This window comes from Psammomys obesus, unplaced genomic scaffold (genome assembly GCF_907164565.1).
Source record: "Psammomys obesus unplaced genomic scaffold, mPsaObe1.curated_primary_1811, whole genome shotgun sequence".
In the NCBI taxonomy this organism is placed as follows: domain Eukaryota; kingdom Metazoa; phylum Chordata; class Mammalia; order Rodentia; family Muridae; genus Psammomys; species Psammomys obesus.
The window spans coordinates 3,039,674-3,060,645 of NW_026590062.1; the positions used below are offsets into that span (position 1 = coordinate 3,039,674).

The window sequence follows — 20,972 nt, forward strand, 5'->3', positions numbered from 1 at the left end:
ACAAAATGAGTCCAGGACAGCCAAGGCTGCACAGTGAAACCCTGCCTCAAAAAAACAAAACAAAACAAAACAAACCACATTTCTTAATGCTCTCTCCTCTCTCACCCCTCTCTATATCTGTGTCTCTGTCTGTCTCTCTGTCTCTGTCTTTCTCTCTCTCTCCTGCACACACTGAACTTGGTACAAGGGACTATAACCATTGGCATCTTTGGTATTATGGAATGCCATTGTCATGAGGCAGGGAAGGCAGGTGCCAGCATGGCCAGCTTTAATATTTAAGGGTTCAGAGCATGGACCTCATGCCCTATCTTGAGTCCAGCAGGCTCGTGGGTGGGCATTGCTACTGACCCCAGCTTGGCTGGGTACCCCTGTGGGGAGGGCAGGTAAGATCTGTGTGTAAACTGGCCCTCAGGAGGGGACGGCAAAGGATGTCAGTGTCCTGATGATTGGCTTTCTGCCAGTGAAGTGGATCTCCATGGGGCTGGAGATCCACTTAGTGGCTTAGTGGTTAGGAGCATGGGCAGCCCTTGAGGAGGGCATGAGTGACATTCCTAGCACCCACATCAGGCAGCTCACAACCTCCTGTAACTCCAGGGGATTCAAACCCTCTTCTGGCTTTGCTGGCACCTCAGTGTACACATGCCATTCACACACACACACACACACACACACACACACACACACACACACTGGCTTTGCAGGCACCTGGACACACATAACATTCTCACACACACACAAACACACACGAATGCACACACACACATGCATGTAGACATACTTTAAAAATGGCTTCCTTAAAAAAAAAGAAAAGGTTTGTAAAGTTTGAGAAGGCCGAAAGCGTGGCTCTGTGGTAGAGGGATGTCTGAGTATGTGTCGAGCCCTGGGTTTTCCCTGAGACAGAAATAAACAAAGACCCACCATCCTTAGGTGCCCAGTCCTTTAGCAGAGGCCCAGAACGAAACACGTGTGCATGGCCCTGCGCTGCGCCCTGCAGCGCCCTCTCCGCTGAGATTCTCTCTGAGGCACGAGGCATTTGGGATGTCTAGCAAGAACAACAACCACCAGGACCCTGAAAGGCTATCACAAGTGATGGGTGGGCTCACGGGGGGGCAGCGATGCTCCCTTTGAAGCCAGACTGTTCTCAGCAGAGCCCATCACCTCTGCTGTACGAAGGAAGTCCAGGTCACCAGGACGGAGACCAGCGTCCAGCAGAGTTGACAACTACAAGTGGTGGACAGAGCCCTGCTCCCCAGTACAAGGACAGGAAAAGGGCCTCCTCCCATTTAACCTGGGGGGCCTCCTAGGCAGAGGAAGTGTCAGATGGTATTCAGGTTTTCCTGATCACTCCCTGGGAAGGCCATTTAATCCCAGGATCTAGCTGGATCCAACTCTTTAAAGAGAAGGGGCAGAAAGAGCCAGTGTGGGTCCTGTAGACCTACGTTCGAGTCTTCATCCAGCTTTGAGCTGGGTCTCTCCTCTGTAGGGCGGGAGAACGCCAGGTCTGTCCAGCATACAGGAATATCCCAAACATACAGAAGAGAGAGCTGGAACCACGCTGTGTGTGTCTAACTCTGGCCTCGTTTACACAAGCTGTGTTACCCTGAGCAGATAGCACCCTCTCTGAACCACAGAGCACAGATAATATCCTCACAGAGTCTCAGTGAAAATTCAGTGAGTCATGTGTATGAGGCACTTACCATAGCATTGGGGAAATGTTAAGAAAAAAAAAGATTTTGCACAAACTGTAAGGCGCTGTCTTTGTGTCTGAGTCAGTGTTGATGCCTGTGTGGTTCTTAGATACCATTTGAAGTGATTCTTGGCACAGAAGCATCTGCCCATGTCCCCCAGAGAGACAAACTGTGAAGTGTTTTAGCCAGCCCATTGAATGGGCACTTTCTTACCCTGCTAACCAGAACTCTGAACCTAGCACACACAGGACAGTATAACCGGGGCGGGGGTGTTCGTGACTCATCCCACTCCAGCAGACCGGTGGGTGGCTTCATCCCCACTGCAGGGGGAACAAGGCCATCCAACCCCATCTAGACCAGATGGGGAGTAACAGTGAAGTGAGGTCGAACCTTGAGTCATCCAAGTGCGGTGAGACCCTTGAGGCAGCCTGCGGACCGTCCACAGACACTAAGACAGGCCTTGTCCTGGGTAGTGTGGGGCTCCTCCTGAGCTAGGGGAATGCCCCAGTGCCCACTGTCACCAGAAAACCCCTGCCCTTGGCTGTGCCCAGGGAAGGGGGTCCCTCTGGTGCCCTGTGTCTTCAGGACCTGCAACCTTACGTTGGTCCCCATTGCCCTGATTGGCCAAGGCCCGGGATTTCCCATCTCCTGTGTGTGCCCTGAGGATGGACCTAGGTACCACACACTTGGCAAAGCCACACAGCAAGGGGCGCACGGGGCCCTCCTCCTGCATCCCTCCAGCTTCATCCTCAGCTGTACTTACACACTCTTCCTCTTTCCCCACAGCCAAGTACATCGGCTGCTACCTGGACGACACTCAGAGCCGGGCTCTGCGAGGTGTGTCCTTTTTCGACTACAAAAAGATGACAGTCTTCCGTTGCCAGGACAACTGTGCTGAACGGTAGTGCGCCCCGCCCCACCGCTGCCACCCCACCCCCAGACATATCCCTTCCAACCCTTTCCACCCGGTGTTCCTTCTTGGTGCCCTTTGCCTTGCCTTGTCAGAGGGTGAACAAGGGGGTGTGAAAAAAAAGAGGACTGCAAGAGTGGTTGATTTGTGTGTGTGCACACCCATGTATGCATGGATTCATATGTGTCTGGGCACATGTGTCTGCATGGGTATGCACATACATGCGTGGCAAGCAAACATGGTCTGTGGGAGCGTGACTGTGCGGCTGTGTGGGCCGGACCGAGGAGCAGGCTGTAAGGTATGGTGTTTGTGGTCAGCTGGTTATGTGGGTGAGGTTAGTCCTGGCACCCGACTGTCTCTGAGAAATGCTGGTCGTGTCATCGAGAGTCTTTGCAGCCCTCCTGCCTTGGGCCCCCGAGTCACTCGGATTGCAGGCCTGTGCCATCATGCCTGCTTTTAAACTCCACCTCTTATAAAAAGGCAGTTTGCTAACTCGTTGCGGACTCCCAGCTCTCCCCAGCCAGGAGGCCAGCCACCATACAAGCCCCTTCCTGGATGCTGGTGAGCCCTCTCTAGAACAGCGTCCCTCCTCCTCAGCCTTCATCCCTTCTGGCTCTGAGTTCCAGGCTGTCCCTTGTTTCAGACCTGATAACATACGTCCTTGGGGAATTTTGCTGCTGCCAACAGGTTCCTTTGCAGGAGAGGGGGTTCAAGGGATGCATAAGAAGCAGGCTCAGAGGGAAGGGACATGGAGGCAGTTCCTGCAATGAGGTTCCAAGATGCCCATGTCAGCCGCCCTTGCCTTCTCTTCCAGGAAGAGCAGGTAGATGGGACAAGAGTAATGCCACCAGGTCACCAGGGCTCTCCAGGGCATGTGCGGGCCCCGGTCTGGGTGGCTCTGCCTGTCTCCCCAGCACTGCGTGGGGATCCGGGAGATAGGCCTTGTCATCGGCATCTCCTCCAGGGATGTTTCTTGCAGGCTGCTGTCTAAGGAGCCCCCGTGACTCTGGGAGCATGGTGGCCAGGGGGCTGGCTGACAAGGCTTCCCCCTCCCCAAATTCTCAGCCGGAGCCAGCAGCCTCCTTCCATGTGTTTAGACTGGTGTCCACTGAGCGGCCTTTTTAGGAAAGGATTCCACGGCTAGGAAAAAAATAGCATACCCTCACAGCTCCTGGAATTTTGTTTGGCTTTGTTTTCAGGGAAGAATTTTTTTTTTTTTTTTCTTGGCTGGGTATGTAAGCTTGGTTTTGTAGCCTGCCAAAGGGATACAAGCACCCTCCCTCCTCCCCTTCCCCATTGCTGCTTAGTGAGGTGTCACCCTGGGGGGCTGTTTCCTGGAAGGGAGAGGTTGGGTCCTTCAGAGGTGAAAGGAGTGGGGGAGGGACAGGGTGGCAGTAATGTGTGTGTGTGTGAATATATTTGAATATTGTGAGTGTGTGTGTCCCGAGTGTGTGTTGGTAACTGTGTGTGTATATCTGTGAATGTATAAATGTGTAAGAGTGAGTGTGTGGATGTGTGAATGTTTCTGTGCACATGAGTGAATGTGTGTGTGGATGTGTTTATGTGTATGCACGAGTTAGTGTGTGGATATGAGTGAGTACCTGTGGAGGTATAAATATGTGTGTGTACAGAGTGAGGGGGTGTGTGTGTGTGTGTGTGTGTGTGTGTGTGTGTGTGTGTGTGTGTGTTATGCATGAGTGTACTAATGTGGGCATGGAGAGGGTAGTATAAGGGTCAGAACACATCAGGCAGTGATGAGGGCTGATGAGTGTCCCCAGGGGTCGCTGACTCCCCACGCTCTGTGACTTCCAGAAGGTTGTCCTGCCCTTTGGAGTGGGTGTGACCCCATTTCCTCCTCCAAGCTCCCTGCCCCTTGCTGAAGTCCCCCCCCCCATGCTCTCCTTCCTTGGTGTCCATGCCTCCTGGAGACACTGTGCAGTCCCCTGTCCCCTGGGGGTCCCCCTGGTGGCATCGCCCCTCCTGACAGCAGCCTCCCACAGGGGTTACCTGTATGCTGGGCTGGAGTTCGGAGCCGAGTGCTACTGCGGCCACAAGATCCAGGCTGCCAACGTGAGCGAAGCGGAGTGTGACATGGACTGCAAGGGAGAGCGCGGCAGCGTGTGTGGCGGCGTCAACCGCCTGTCCGTCTACCGGCTGCAGCTGGCCCAGGAGTCTGCCCGAAGGTGTACGTGAGTTCGGGACACCAGTGTCGGCCGGTCCCCCACTGCCCGCTCTGCGGGTCCTGATGGGCTCAGCTTCAATGTGCTAGAGCAGTGTAACCAAGACTGCAGAGTTCAAAGCCCTTGTTCTTTCCTGAGCACTTTATACAGAGTAGCTCATGTCATCCTCACGGTGACCCTTGAAATAGGCGGGAGGAAAGCCAGACCTGGTGGCGGCGCAGGCCTGACATCCCTGCTACTGGGGAGGCTAGGGGGAATGATTCTAAGTCGAGGACAGCCTAGGCGACAAGAGGAAGTTTGAGGCCAGCCTGGGCAACATAGGGAGAACCAGTCTCCAAAACATTTAAGGGATGGGAAGGTGCTGGGTGTGTATCTTAGGACAGAGCACTTGTCTGTCATATGCAAGGCCCTGGGTCAGTCTTCAGGACTGCAAATAAAAAGAGAGGAAGAGGGAGGGAGGGATGCAGGGAAGGAGAGGAAGAGGGAGGGAGGGAAAGGGAAGAGAAGAAGAGGAAGAGGGAAGGAGGGAGGCAGGGAAGGAGAGGAAGAGGGAGGGAGGCAGGGAATGAGAGGGAGAGGGAGGGAGAAGGAGGGAGGGACTTGAAAAGGGAGGTTGGAAAGCATGAGACACTGCTTTGACCCACTCCCACTTGTGGTGAGAAACCTGCCTCAGTGCCACAGCCACAGTGAGCAGTGGGGACCTTCTCCAGCTCAGCACACTTCTCTGCTCCTCCAAAAGCTTCTGCAAGGCTCGCTAGCGTCCCCAGCCAGAGTCTTGCTGGGAAAACTCTGCAGTTCGCAAACCAAGGAGAGGACGTGGTAGGAGAGGCGGGGACATCCTTTCTGTGGTCATTGTCCTGCAGCTCCTTCCTGAAGCCTGAGCCTCCAGAGCAGGTGGGGTGACAGGCCTGAGATACAGACCCAGTTGGGTTCCATACCCGGACGGTGCCCACAAGCCGTTCTAGGCTGTTGGTCCATAGCTCCTGTCCTCTGTACGTGAGTTCTTTCACGGGTGTGTTGGCTGCGGCCTCACATGTGGCCGGCTGTAGGGATAGGGCATCTTCTCAGAGGGCGTCTCTGTCATAGTCTGGCACATGGCAGTATGTTCAGGGCTTGAGAGCCTGGACCTCGGTAGCCTCGTGCAAGCTGTGCGCCTCAGCGAGCAGCGTTGAGTGTGCCGTCGTTTTTCAAATGTGCCTAGTCACCTTGGCTCAGGTCTGAAGGCCCTGCCGGCAAAGCGCAGAGGTGGGAAACCTCAGCTGGAGAGAGCCAGTGCAGTGGGCGGGCTTGGGTCTCTGACCATTGGTGCAGCGGGGTTCTAAATCAATGGCAGCTTGCACGTCCTCACAACTGGCCACATTTGTACTGATATTCAAGAGGCTATAGTGGTGACACTTTGGCCATCTGAAGAGATGACCTCAGAGTATTGCAGCCACTGGGATGATGCTACCGCTGACTGCAGATGCGGCTGGGATGGTGGGAAACATTTCAGTGGTGTGTCTCGCTAACTAGATAACCTGGGAACCTCCTCGGCCCCAACCCCGCTCTGGTTCTGTGGTGTGACACTTAAAGGCATATCAGCTAGATGAGGGGTGTAACAAACACACGGTGAGTGAGCTGGTGAGCTCTCTTGTGTGAGGTGATCTTCACTCATACAGAGAGGACAGGGGAGGCCAGGGTGGCGTCTCCCTCCTTCCCCCCCGCCCAGCCTGCCCATGCTGTGGTGGCAAAAGACCCCTGGGCGGAGCACCATACTGCCTGGGAAAAGCATCCTTGTGTTGTATCCTGTCCAGAAGGAGATGGGGCCATTTCTACTGAGAGCAGAGCTCGGCAGCGGTTCCCAGCCTTCCTAACGCTGCGACCCTTTAATACAGTTCCTCGTGTTGTGGTGACCCCCCCCCAACTGTAAGATTATTTTCATTGCTACTTCATAACTGCACTTTTACTATTGTTATGAATCCTAGTGTAAATATCTGATGTGCAGTCTATCTGATATGTGACCCCTGTGAAAGGGTTATTCAACCCCCAAAGGGGTCACGACCCACAGGTTGAGAAGATGTTTCCAGTGTGGTCTGCACAGTCTGAAGCCTTTCACGGGGAAACTGAAGGAAAGCCCAAGCCTAGTTATGAACCTCAAGGCTGCTTCTCCTGAGACTAGAATGGAGGCGGTGTGGGTAAGAAGACAGGCGGTTGCAGTTGACAGATATCCAGCCGAGATGCCTGCTAGGCTCTCACTCAGCAGTGTGGTGTATGGAGAAACTGAAACAGGGAGCTGTGCATTTTCTTGTAGACTCAGTGTGGGAGGTGCAGGCTCTCTTCCAAGGAGGCCGCAATCCTGGGGTAACAGTTGGCTGCTAGTTGGGTTGAGTCAACGGTCCATATTCAGTGAATGCCTTGTTGGAAGCACCTTCCTCGTCTGTCTCCATTATATGTACACTTGTGGAAACTGAGGCATAGAGAGCAGAAGTAGCCCTGTGGAACACCCTGGGTGATGCCATAGAAGAGAACACATTTGGTGGGGTTCTCACGGTGGATAAAGCTTCGTTCACCTGGTAGAGAAGGAAAGGACACCCAGACTTGAGACACATGACAAGGAACCCCAGGGAAATCTAAGCAAATGGCCTGGACCTGGACCTGGAAAAGCCTGGTTGCGCATCAGGAATGGCGATGGGCACTTCTTTCTGATGCCCAGGTGCCTTCTGGGGGATCTAAAGGGTGGCTGGAAACAGGTTTCTGACTCCCGATTGGAACATTGCCAGTTCTGCAAAGACTCAGCTTCAGCCCAACTCCTTTGCTGACCCCTGACCCCCTTTCCTGTCTCCTGCCTCTAAGACTTACGACATCTCTGCTTCCTTTGCTCTGACTCCAGAGTGCCCTTGACTCCCATTGCTGGGATCTGCTTCCGCCATAAACAACTCAGAAAGGTGTGTCGTCCAGGTCACTGGCTCACAGCCAACTCAGTGTGGGTGACACAGGTGAAGAAGTGAGAGAGCCTTTCTGGGAAATGGAGAAGGTAGAAACAGGACTCCATTTGCAGAGTCTCTTGAGAACTCACACAGAACACTTCCAATCAGAAGATCCTCCAGGGGCTTTTTTTTTCTGAGTGCCACCCTGGTGGGCTGGGAGGGATTGCTTGTTCCTGCAATAGGGCTGTTCCTGGTGGGCTGGACCAGTCTCTGCTGGTGCCCTGCCGTTCTGCCTTGACGAAGGCCCCAGGGCACACAGATTCACTCTTGGTCCAAAAGAACCAAGAAATGGACTACCTTCTTGGTGAGATTGCATTTGTCACAACGGTTTGCTAAATGTGCCGTTGAGTTCAGCTTTCTCCCCTGAGGGAGAGACCAGCTGGTAATTGGAGAACATTGTGATTTTATAGGAGGTTGCGAGAGAGTCTGTATGCCTGAGGATGCTTGCAGGATTTAGGTGGAGAGGATCCAGAGCGCTGTCCGTGGTGCTGACAGCCATCGGGTGCATTTCAAACCCTGTGACTGCCACCCAGCGCTGTTGCTGGGCTCAGCCCTTTTCTTCCTCTCTCCCCTTCTCCTTCTTACCATCTCTTCGCCCTGCCTCTGGTTCCTACTCTGACCTTGCGCTCTCTCCTGCTCTGATGAGGTATTATGAAATTCACAATAACACTGAAGAACCCAATACCCAGCGAATACCTCCCAGCTGGATAGTAGATTTTGCCTGGGATTGATAACCCTGGAGATTCCCATCTCTGAGAGTTGGAAGAATTCTGGGATGGGTGTATGCACTCTCTGTCCATTGGTACTTTCTTCCTACCACCCCTACCTCCAGCTTGTCCAGGAATCTCGTGTCTCTTTGGATGGATCTTGCCAGCTCCTTCTCTGCCAGACTCTAACATATGGCACTGGTGGATGCCACAGTATTGGGAGGCAGGGCCAGTCGTAACAGGTGGACTCAGCCTGCACCTCTCCACACAATTCCCGAAAGCAGGCAGGCAAGGCGAGATGTGTGGATTTTTCCACTCCGATTTCTGTTTCTTTGCTACACTGACTCTGGCCGAGCTGCAGATCCATTCTGAGTCTCTGATCATGGTCTGTAAATTGGGGACAACTTGAACCATCTCTGGGACCACCAAGCAAGTGAGGGTCCAGACAGATCTGCATGGCGCATGCTGCTCCTGACGGAGTCCCCGACTTTGCTCTGAGAACTACCCAGTTCAAGCTTCTTGGATTTCCAACATCCTGGGGACCTTCTGGTGATGTCTACAAACAGCGGCCTTGAACCTCCCCTTGGACAGGGAGACCCCTTCTGTAATCAATGCCTCTCTGACTGTAGGTATCTCATTGGCTGAGGCCAGCAAGTAGCATCCCCTAGCCAGCATTTTTAGTGCAGTAGAACTTGCCCTAATTATCCAGGGGCCATGGCCTCTTTCAGACTAAGGAGGACTCCTCCATGTCTGCCTCTGAGCTGACACTCACTGACACTTACCTCATCTTTTTGTGAACCACCAGAACAATGAAGTGACAGGACTTCCGGGTCTCTTAAATAAGAGGGTCAGTGCGCCATTGCTCTGCTCAAGTCTTTCTAGTAAAATAGCTCAAGCTGTCGGGGTCACGCATGTCCCTGCTAGACTGCCAATAAGAGCTGACATTGTCAAAATGTGGGGCACAGGCTTCTGCGGCCATTGTAGGACCCTGCTGCGGAGCCTGAGAGCAATCATGGGATTGCTAGCAGGGGGATCCCCAGAGCCCCTCGTTAGAGCCGGGTACAGCTCATGTGGAGAGGCAGAGGTGGGAAAGCACTTCTGATGTGCAAGAAGACTGGGGACAAAAGCCAGCTCTGCTTCCCGCTGGCCGTGGGACCTGGACACAGGGTCCTTCTAAGTCTCGGGCTGTCTCCCTGTAAAACAGGGTAACAGTACTGCTGGCCTCACAGGCTGTTGTGAGATACTCTATGAAATATGTTCCGCTCCACGATGCACACAGCAAGCCTCTGTCACAGTCACCGTTACTGCTCTTTGGCAAGGGCTGTGGTAGAGCGTGACTAGGAAGTGGCCATGAGAGGCTGCAGCCCTGACCTCCATGAGACATTCTTCACTATGAGTGCTTACACTGTTGCCCCGCGTACAAGGTGACTGGGGGCTGCTGCCGCTGTGTCTCTGCTGGGGAATGGAGTGGCAAGGCTAAAAGCAGCCAGTAAAGAGTCCCTCGTGGACCCAGCCACTCATGAGGACTCCCCCGAAGTCCTCTGGAACTCTCTGGCACATACTACCCAGGCTTCAGAGGTGGCCTACTCAAGGAAAAGAACACAGGAGTATTGATTCCCCAGCTCTCACCTATGTTTGCCTGAGGGTGGTTCCTGGGAAAGTAACATTCTAGACAGTAAGACATAGTGTCTGGTCACCCTCATTCTGTGCAGGATGGGTGCACATTAAAGAGGCACTGACAAATAACACTGCCTAGTACTGAGCCTATATGCACAAGTGAGGGAGAGAATAAGTCAATCGTCACCCAGTCTATCTGGCTTAAGGCTGATCCCCTTTTCACTGGGCTCCAGAAATTTTTCCAACAAGAAAATGTCAGCCTAATGCTGTGGGAATCCAAATCTTTTTTATGCCACAGGGAGGCCGGGGAGCCACCGGCCACTTCACTTTCATTTTCAAATGCAAGCGACACTAGGCAGACAGTCTTGTGACCCATACCAAAGATGGGGGAAGGAGGGAAGTGGGAAGACTCAGGATCTCGGCCACCATTGGCATGCTGGGTGTCCAGCTGACGAATCTGTAGTGGACAGAAAGAGCCGGGCTCCCCAGACTCCTGAGAGTTGGCTGGACTCTCTCCTGGCTCACTTAGAAGGCTCACATATCTTCCCCCTGCTGTCAAGAGCTCTGAGGCTATGCAGTCTTACCCAGCACCTCAGAACAGGAAGATCCTATGTCCTGAAGACGGGCAGCTCCTAGAGCTGACTCTGCCTGCTGCACTGCTCCCCCAGCTGCTATCCCTGGCCCCGTGAGACTCCGCACGCAGACCTCGCCTTGTCTGAAATCAAGGCTTCCTGTCCAGCCCTCCTCCCTGGGCTCCTCTCATGAGCAGCTTAAACATCAAAGAAGACTCCTCCACAGCACTGGACAACAAAGTCCTCATCCTCTCCCTGCCCTTTTCAGTCTAGACTCCTCGTGTCTAGGCCGGGACCCCCCACCTCTGTCTCCTTGTTCTCAGTCTCAGGGCAGCAGGCAAGGAGGCAGGCCACCACAGCTCCTTCACGTTACTCCCAGTCTAGACATGAGAACATTGGGGCCTCCATCCCCTCCCCCAGGGAAAGCTGAGACAGCACAGGACAGCATATACCCAGCATGAGATATGAATCGTCCTGGAAGCCATATGCGTGTCTGTGCTGTGGGCCAGTGCCACTGTGACCAGCTCGGAGACCTAAGATGTACACATGCTATTCATGAACACTCCACCTGCTGCGTGGAAGTAACTCTCCATTCTCTGCCAGCCCATGAATCTAAACACGTGTGTCTGTGTGTGCAAGGGAACATGGATCCGCACTTCTACACTCAGGTCTGCCAAGCTGGAGGCCCGTCCCCTCTGCGGTTCTCATTGCTCTTCTGAGGTCAGACGGTCTCAGAGCAGCTGGGAGAGAATGGGACTTTTCTACCAAGACATCTTAGTTCATCGTTAACTCTCTCAATGAGTTTGCCTCTTGTGGGCTTTTGGGGGTTTGCTTTGCTCTGTAGCCCAGGCTGGCCTCAAATTGACTGTGTAGCCAAGGATGACTAAATGCCTGATCTTCCTGCCTCCGCCTTCCAAGGGCTGGATTGCAGTCTTTGGTCCCCATGCCTGGTTTATTTGGAGCTGGAGATGGAACCAGGATTTCATGCATGCTAGGCAAGCTCCCTACAAGCCACATCCCTAGACCCTTTGTGGAGTGTTTAAGAGAAGGGAACCTGCTGGTACTTACACAGTGTCCAGCAGAGTGCTGGCACAGTCGGGGCTGTGCAAGTGCCACCTGTCCCTGCTCCTGTGCTCCAGACCTAGGTTCTTAGTTGTAACTGTACTTCTGGGAAGGAACATTCAGCTCAAGATCTGAGCAGTAAAAAGCTAGGATAGTAGCTCAGTGGCAGATTGCTTGCCTTGTTCCCAGCAAGCCTGGGCTGTGCTAGGTCTTGGGTTTGGTTCCCAGCACTGCAGCGAAAGATCTGATCAACTTTGCCAAAAACAAAACAAAACAAAACCCCCCGCAGAGTCCACTTTCTACTTTTCCTAGTTACATAAAGTGCATATTCATTGTGGAAAGGATTAAAGAAAAAGTTTTATTAGAAGAGAGAAAAAGAAGCCAGGAGTGGTTGTGCACGCTTGTGATCCCCACACTTGGGGAGGCAGAGACAGGAGGATCTCTTTGAGTTAGAGGCCAGCCTGGACTATGAAGTGAGTCCATGACAGCCAAGACTACACAGAGAAACCATGTCTCAAAGAACAAAAACAAACAAACAAAAACCCAAGAAACTAAAAAATAAAATAGATTAAAAAGGGGGGGGTAGCGAAAGAGAGGTATACTCACCACCTTCCTGGACCAGCCAGTGTTCTACATTTCCCATCTGGAGCTTTCAACTACACACTTGCTTCAGGCTCTGCTTCCCCAAAGCCAGCCTAAGACCATGGTTCCAAACGTTTTCTTCAGGGGCAACTTCTTTGGCGGCAACGTCATTGGGATCCAGGTTTGCTATTTTCATGTTAAGGATCTTAACGAAAGCCCCCTCCCCAACCCTAACACAGTGTCAATTCTTTCAGCCCATAGGTATCCATCTGGGGTCAGCAGCAATTTCTGAGGGCCAGGAACTTTCCCCTAAAGCCCAGCACAGGGGCAGGCTCTGGTACAGGAAAGACGGTCCCCTTGGATGCTGCCGGGGACTTTGCCTTCTGCTATCCTGTAGTACCAGTCCATCTGATGAGAATGCGGAAACTCTGCCCACCGTGTGTCTAGTTCATGGATGGGGCAGTCCCACCATTGAGACTGAGACATGAGGCACAGGGATGCTAAAAAAGAAAAGGGGGTAAGGTGGCCCACGGAGAACCAGTCTCTCATGCCAGTTGACACGGATGTTGGAGCAGAGGAGTGTCCCTGAAATACTGAGCTTATTCCCTGGGAACTGGACCATTCTTTTCCTTCCTGCTTTGGCTTGCTCGGGCAAATTCTGTCTTCTCTGGGCTTTAATGTTCTACATCTTCTTTCCACAAGGGGATTTGTTAGAGGGACTTACAAGCTGTGGTCCAACAATGGCTGTTTCCTGACAGAAAAGCCAAGGCGATGGGAGTTGTTTCAGTTCGTGAGGCTAGATGTCAACTGTCTCAGTCTGGCTCTGGAGTCCCAGGGAATTCTTAGGGAGCTGCTGGTCTTCATTCTACGTTGGGGTCCTGATGTAGGTATCTAACAACAGTGAGGGAAGCCCTCAGCAGCAGGATAGATGAACTTGGCTGTGAGTGTAAGGGCAAGTAGGCAAAAAGCAAAAGCTTTCTTCCATGTCCTTTTATGGGGGTTGACACCAAAGGCGTGGCCAAGATTTAGGGTGGGTCTTCCCACGTCAAGGAGTCCAATCAAGAAAACCCCTGGAAAGCCTGCCCCGCTACTTGGGCTTTAATGGGTTCCTGATACAGACAGGTTGATGACGAAGATTAGCCTCAGCTAGGTCTAACAGCTCTGTTTCATCTGGCCCTTCAGATGGGAGCGCGGTGTTCAGGGGCTGCTTCCGTCGACCCAACAACCTCTCCCTGGCCTTGCCCGTGACAGTCGCCATGCCAAACATGTCTGTGGACAAGTGTGTGGACCTCTGCACAGAGAAGGTGAGCTGGGGCCGTTCGCAGCCCTCAGGGTTCAAGGACAGGGTGGCATGAAGCCTGAGGAGCAGGATGTGGGGCTGGAGAAGTAGCCGTCACTCAGAAGAGCTTCAGGGGTCACCAGATCGTGACCTATGATGAGTCAGCGTGAGCGTCACTTCACGGAGCTGCACTAAGTGGCAGGAGCCGCCTGCTTGTGTCTGATGGTGAAGGAGTGTGAGACTGAGGGTGCTGAGGAGGCATACTAAACACTCATGGTTGGGTGATGTCAGCGGTGGCCAGTGGGGCCCTGCTGCACGCCATCTTTCTGAGCTGTATCTGGCTTAGGAGCCAACTGGCCAAAGATAACCTGGCTACCCAGGCGACAAAGGAAACAACCCAAGTTGGTCTAAAGGCACAGATTTGGGCCAGCAAGATGGCACAGCAGGTAGAAAGGCTTGCGGCGGCCAAGCCTGAAGACCTGAGTTTGATTCCCAAGGCCCATGCGGTGAAAAGAAAGAACTGGTTTCTGCAGGTTGTTCTCTGATCTCCACGTGTGCTCTACCGCATGCATGTGGACAATCCATTGGTAGTTTACAGCACAGATTTGGCCAGAGTTTCCCAGTCACAGGGAAGACAGGGCCAAGCATTTCCCTCTTGGTTCTCTCATGTGCTTCTCTCGGTACAGTGCTGACACTGTCTGCCGTAACCCTCAATGAATCCCTTTTGCCAGAAAAAAAAAAAAATATATATATATATATATATATATATGGCGCTGACCCCAGGTTCATTCTCGGCAGGGGAAAGGGCCCAGGGAGAATTTACCAACACTGGCCACTCAGTGTTCCATGGCTCCAGCTCACCCGAGGCCGTGTACATGTACGCCAGCTCTAGGTGTCTTCTAAACCCTAATTTGGTACTGATGCCATGTAAGACGTTGCCATGGAGATCACCAAGGGAAACGAAAGGGTCCAGTTGTTCAGTGACCAGATAGTACTTTTCTGGAATATTTTTGACCTCACCGTGGAGCCAGCAGATGGAGAGGGCCGGTGCATTCTGTGGGTCTCCCTTTGCTGCCTGGGAATGTGGGTGCCTGTTTCTCCTGAAGTCTTGTTTCAGATAAACGATTAACCAACACAAGAATGGGCTGGGTGGCTGTGATGTCCGGGGAGGGGTATGGTTGGGCTGTACAGGGACTGGGTGACCCTCCTCTGTTCTCATGCCCAGGAGTATCCCCTGGCAGCTCTTGCCGGCACTGCCTGCCACTGTGGGTTCCCCACCACACGGTTCCCTCTTCACGACCGGGAGGATGAGCAGCTGTGTGCACAGAAGTGCAGTGCCGAGGAGTTTGAGAGCTGCGGGACGCCCAGCTACTTCATCGTGTACCAGACGCAGGTCCAAGGTAAGCCAGGCTGCCTCGACAGACCCTCCTTCCCAGATGTGTCCTGGCCAGTCGGTTTCCTAAAGCCTGCAGTGTGAGGCAGGAAGTGAATTGATGAGAAGGCTGAGGGCTGGCCGATTTGCTGAGACCTAGGCACCCTGGGTATGAGACAAGGAAAGCACCTGGGGGGAGGTTCTGATGATGTCTACCTGAGGTGATGCTTTGCTGATAGGGGAAAGAGAGCCCTCGGTCTCCTCCAACACAGAGCCAGAGTGTGATCCTGGACAGCCCATACCCCCTGTCCTGGCCTCAGTTTCTCCATATGGAAAATGAAGCTGTAGATGGTTAGCCTCCAATGTCCTTTTTGTTCTGGAATTCTGTCAACCTGTCTACGACTTCTTCCCCTCCCTGTCAATCGTCCTTTCCATCCCTTTCCTCCTTTGCCAATAGAGCCCACGCTGACTGTTTATCTCTGTACCGCCTACAGGGAAGGCCAAGGGTAGAGATGATGACAGTGGCTAGGAGGGTGGCCATGATAGCGATGGTGATGACTGCAGTCGTGCTTGTTAGCTTTTGTCAACTTGACACAACCCTAGGCATAGCAGGGACGAGGGAATCTCCGCTGAGGGCTGTCCCCATCAGATTGCACATAGGCCAGTCTGTGAGGTATATGATTGAGGTGAGAGGTCTCGCCCGCTGTGGGTGGTCCCACCCCTGGGCAGGTGGCCTTGGGTTGTTTAGGAAAGGAGAGTGGGCAAGCCATGGAAAGCAAGCCAGTAAATAGCTTCCTCCATGGTTCCTGCCATGGTTCCTCCATGGTCCTCTGCTCCTGCTTGAGTGCCTGCCTTAACTTCCCTCAGTGCTTGACTGCACCTGGGACATGAAAGCCAAAGAAACCCTTCCTTTGGCCAGTGTTTATCACAGCAACAGAGGGGCAAACTAAAACTATGAAGGGAGGTGATGGTAGTGACAGTGGTCATGATGATGGTGATGATGATGGTGGTGGTGATGGTAGCAGTGACAGTGGTGGCCGTGATGGTGGTGGCCATGATGGTGGAATGAAGGTGGTGGTGGCAATGGTGGCAGTGATGGTGGTAGTGACAGTTGTGATGATGGTGATGATGAGGTGTTAATGATTATGGTGATGGTGACAGTGGTGGTGGTAATGGTGGTGATGATGATGAAAATGGTGGTATGACAGCAGCAATGGGTTTCTTAAGTCTTACTCCACATTGGGCTCAGTACTGAGGCCTTCATATATACTTCCTTCTCCTCAGCTGTCCTATGAGGTGGGGGTGGTGATTGTTCCCACTTCCCTGGGAAAGTGAAACTCAGAGTAGCTGAGGGGCTTGCCTACAGACAAACCATCAACTTTTATTCCTGGGAGGGGCTTCTCAAACAGTAGTTGGTATGGGGTTGGGCACTCACACTGGACCAGAGCCTAAGGGGACCCCAGGCCTTATCTCAGCATGGAAACACTGGCCATTCATTGCACCAGCCTCATCTCATTCCATGATGTGAAGCCACAGTCAGCCTGTGAACAGGGCAGAACTACGCCCATTTTACAGATGGTGGAGGGACAAGGAACTGGCCACAGTCCTACCTACATAAGAGAGCAACGTGCCTTCAGAGCTGACTGCAAAGACCATGCTAGAATCCTTGGCTCAATAGGAAGAGCTTTCCCAGCCCATCTGGAGTCTGAAGAGCAACAGCACGTCTTTGGGCAGACTGCCTTCTAGCAACAGTGCATAGATGGGCAGATGGACACGGCATGGGTGTGTCAACAGCAGTATTACCTGCAAGGCAGTCTGCATCCTCGCACACCGGTGCCCTCTTAGAGGGAAGCAACAGATGCCTAGTTGTGATTTTCGTAAAAATCCTGTGACCAGTGGTCCCGCTTGATCTGATATTGAGTACAGAAGCCTGGTAGGAAAAACACTACTCATTGACAGTGCAGTGAGGAGGGACACGTGTGTGCTGGTTTTCTGGGATGCATCGGGCATCTGGGCCGAGCTATGTGGCCCTGGCCTGGAGGAGAGAGTCTTGCCAAACTAATAGCACTGTACTCGTGTGTGGCGTTGCTGAGGCCATGCCAGAAGCTGATGTCTTCCCAACAGTCGATAGCATCTCTGTGCCCATCCCAAGCCTGCCCAAGCCGCTCTAGCAGATCCTACCCCCTGGGAAGAGTTGCATGCCATAGATTCTGCAAACTGCCCAAATCTTGGTCTACTGTGTCTGTCCTTTATTAAACATCAGCTACACAATACGCCCTGATATTCCTGACGGGAACTAAACAGTTAGCAGGCTGTGTGCCCAGCGCTGTCAATGTGCCTTACCAGGCTTTGCCCACCTAACCCTCTAGTCACGATGTGTGACCAGTTTACACATGGATGACTAAACAGGGAGGCTGAGCAGTATGGCCATACAGCTAAACAGGGCAGAGTTGGGATTCCAAGCCAGGTGATCAAAGTGCAACTTCTCGGTGTTACTTCAGACTCACTCTGAGTGGCCTGTTCACTTCTGTTCGCAAAGCGAGGAGACTTCAGTTCAAGGAGGTAAAGATGCCCAGTGGAAAGGCAGGGTGGAGACTTGGGTCTGCTGGTTCCATGGCCTAGAACATGCAGCCTGTAGCTTCTCCCTTGGTGTACAGGGCTTCGGAACCACACAGGAGCTAACACTGAGAGGTTGCAAGGTAAAAGATTTGTTTTTATGGCTGGGCCAAACCTACAGTCTCCTCCAAAGTAGCAGAAGGAAACAACTCAGACCAAAGGCAAGGAAACCTCTTTATAGCAAGTGATTACAAAAGCGGAATTTTGCAGTTATTTTTATGATCATGGAAAAAGGTACATGTTACGGATTTATGGTCAGACAGTTACCAAAACATATGATGAAACATTTTATGGTCAGTCAGCTCTCAGAACTTACCATGAAACCGTGAAAACTATTTACGATTTATATGTCACACGATTATGGAGAAAGAACAAATAGAAATAGCAAGCTGACCTTTAGGACCATAAGGAGCAACATAGAAATAAATCAAAGTCTAACATTGTTTAACTTAAAAAAAAAAAAAAAGGTAAATAATGGAGGCAGCTGACCATTACCATAGACAAAATAGTTTTCTGTTGTTGTTTGGTTGGTTGATTGGTTGGCTTTTCGAGACAGGGTTTCTCTGTGTAGCCTTGGCTGTCCGGGACTCACTTTGTAGACCAGGCTCACCTCAAACTCAGAGATCTGCCTGCCTCTGCCTCCCCGAGTGCTGGGATCACAGCACTGGCCACCGTGCCTGGCTGACAAAGTGGATCTCAACCCTGAGAACAATAGATGTTATCAGAGAGCTGACTCATGGCCTCCCAGGAAGGTGTGAGTTAAGAATTCTTTGGGAGGGATGAAGAGATGAAGGGTGCCCCAAACCCAGAGCCAAGCTTTTATTATGAAAAACAAAACAAAACCTGTTAAACCTCAGAAAATCGAGATGTTGTGCAGGACACACCCAGAGGCTTCCTTCATCCCTTTTGCTGTGTTTACAGGGCCCCTTGTACCCTGGGCCCTCTTGTACCCTGCCATTCTGAAAGAAGTGCAATCCACCATGTGAAACATTAATTACAGTGCAACATTTGCCTAGGGTTTTTTTTTTTTGTTTTTTTTTTTTAGTCGCGTTTGCATAGAGGGAGAGGCACCTTTTAAGTGTGGTCCATGACCACAGGGCAGCCCCTGCTCCTCTGGCACCAAAAGAAAGCAGAGAACCTTCTGGCTCAGATAGGAGCTGCAGTGGGATGAGGCGGGGTCTCCGTGAGGTCGGGCTCTCAGTCCCATCAAACTGACAGTTTGAACCACTGCAACCACCTGTGAGAGACTTTCTGGGGGTCGCCTGAGACTGGACAGGAGGTTCGTCCTCCTGTGGACGAATGCTGTCCCCCCTCCTGTGCGCTCAGCCCATCATAGAGCCTCTCTTCTTCCGGATATGACCTTGTCTCCAGGGCACACTGTGCTCACCCCTGTTTGTCCTCCCGCAGACAATCGCTGCATGGACAGAAGGTTCCTCCCAGCCAAGTCTAAGAAGCTCATTGCTCTAGCCAGCTTCCCGGGCGCCGGCAACACATGGGCCCGACACCTCATCGAGCTGGCCACCGGCTTCTACACTGGCAGCTACTACTTCGATGGCTCTCTGTACAACAAAGGTGAGGGGTGGAGGGTGAGGGAAATTCGGTGCACCACTCAGCACGCCTGGGCTCCCCAGTCAAGGCCTGTCATATGTGTGGTGCTATCCACCTTCTCATGGCTGACCCACACTTCGTTTGTCTCAGACTTGGCACCTGCCCTGAGCCTGCCGACTAATTGACACCTATTATGTGCTTAGTCACTTTCCTCCACTTAGATTGCCACAAACATTTTTTTCCTTTTTTTTTTTTTTAACTTTTATTAGTTACACTTTATTCATTTTGTATCCCCCCATAAGCCCATCCCCCTCCTGGTCCCACCCCCCCTTTCTGCATGCATGCCCCTCCCCAAGTCCACTGATAGGGGAGGTCCTCCTCTCCTTCTTTCTGATCTTAGTCTATCAGTTCTCATCAGAAGTGGCTGCATTGTCAGGGTTCTAGGTTATCTCCATGGATAGTCCTTGGTTGGAGTATGAGTCTCTGGGAAGTTCCCTGTGTTCAAATTTTCTTGTTCTGTTGCTCTCCTTGTGGAGTTCCTGTCCTCTCCAGCTCTTACTATTTCCCACTTCTTACATAAAATTCCATTCACTCTGCCCGTCAGTTGGCCTTCAGGCTCAGCATCTGCTTTGACAGTCTGCACGGCAGAGGCTTTCAGAGGCCCTCGCCATAAACATTTCTTAAGCACCTACTGTGTGCTGGGCACCTCACCACAGATACAGACTGACCAACAGCTCTGTGCTACCAGTAGAGGTATGATAACTGTTTACTTTGGGGCATTTATTGAGTATCAACTGTTTACTAGGCATCTTGCCTGTAGTATTTGCTGTGTGCCCTGTTCTTTATTTTGATGCTGTACACTGTCATTTACCCCGCACTGTTACATCAGAAACGTGCTTCCTTCGTGTGGTTTTCAAGAGGCACTCACAGGCATCCTGTCGAGTTGTCTGTGACCCCAGACATGAAAACTGAGGCTGAATAAGAGGACGTAACCAACCCCCCCCCCCGTCACAGTTTCTTCAAGTGTCTGATTAGAGACTGTGCCCAGCTGTGTCCTGATGTCAGGTTCACGTCCTTATCACCCTTGGGCTTCCTACTGGGAGTTAGAAATCCAGGGTAGCACTGGACAGGAAGCGATCTCCTTGGCATGGGTTTTACATGTGTGTGTAGGGAGCCCTTGGCTGTGGCTCTGTGTCTGTGTTTTGGTGGAGGTGCACTTCCTGGCTCTGTGGTCGCTGGCATGCTGCTGTCCCTCTCTGATCCTGTGGTCACGCACCTGCTAAAGCTAACAGTTTGGACCTCGTGAGGCTGATGTAAACATGCATGGATTGACTCATTAACAAGTCCAGCACGAGGGAAACAGACACTGCCATTACGGCACAGCTAAGGAAAAGCCGGGCAGCAACAGCTCCCAACATAGAAAGCAGGAGGGTGGGAGAGACTGAAAGTGGCAGGAGGTGAGGTGGGCGGGGCTGAAGATGGAGCTAGCAGGGGTGTAGGAGCAGGCCATCCTAGTGCCTTCAGTTGCTGTGATAAACTCTGAACAAAGCCTACTCAGATAGGAAAGGGGCAAAACTCAACAGAGGCCATGGAGGGTGCTGCTTACTCACTTGCTCCTCATGGCTTGCTCAGCCTGCTTGCTTATATAACCCAGGACCAGCAGCCCAGAGATGGCCCCACCCACAGTGGGCTGGACTCTCCCACACCAATTACTAATCAAGACAATGCCTCACAGACCGATCTGATGGAGGAAATCCCTGAACTGAGGTTCCCTTTCCGTGGGTGTCACTAAAGTAACCAGCACATTGGAGCCCAGTTCTCTGCATTTGGTTTGGGTTTCTGTACTCATGTCCTTAGCACTTACTATGTGGGA

General features: G+C 52.3%; 1 protein-coding gene across 1 annotated transcript in view; it reads left to right on the plus strand.

Annotated features, from left to right (window-relative positions):
* The window catches only part of Wscd2 (WSC domain containing 2), a 38,104-nt gene that overhangs the window by 4,856 nt on the left and 12,276 nt on the right, over positions 1 to 20,972 (plus strand). Inside the window, exons 2-6 of the mRNA XM_055606067.1 lie at positions 2,475 to 2,589; positions 4,599 to 4,783; positions 13,467 to 13,588; positions 14,789 to 14,963; positions 18,959 to 19,123. Of these exons, the coding sequence (XP_055462042.1) occupies positions 2,475 to 2,589; positions 4,599 to 4,783; positions 13,467 to 13,588; positions 14,789 to 14,963; positions 18,959 to 19,123 (762 nt within the window). The remainder of the gene's footprint in view (positions 1 to 2,474; positions 2,590 to 4,598; positions 4,784 to 13,466; positions 13,589 to 14,788; positions 14,964 to 18,958; positions 19,124 to 20,972) is intronic.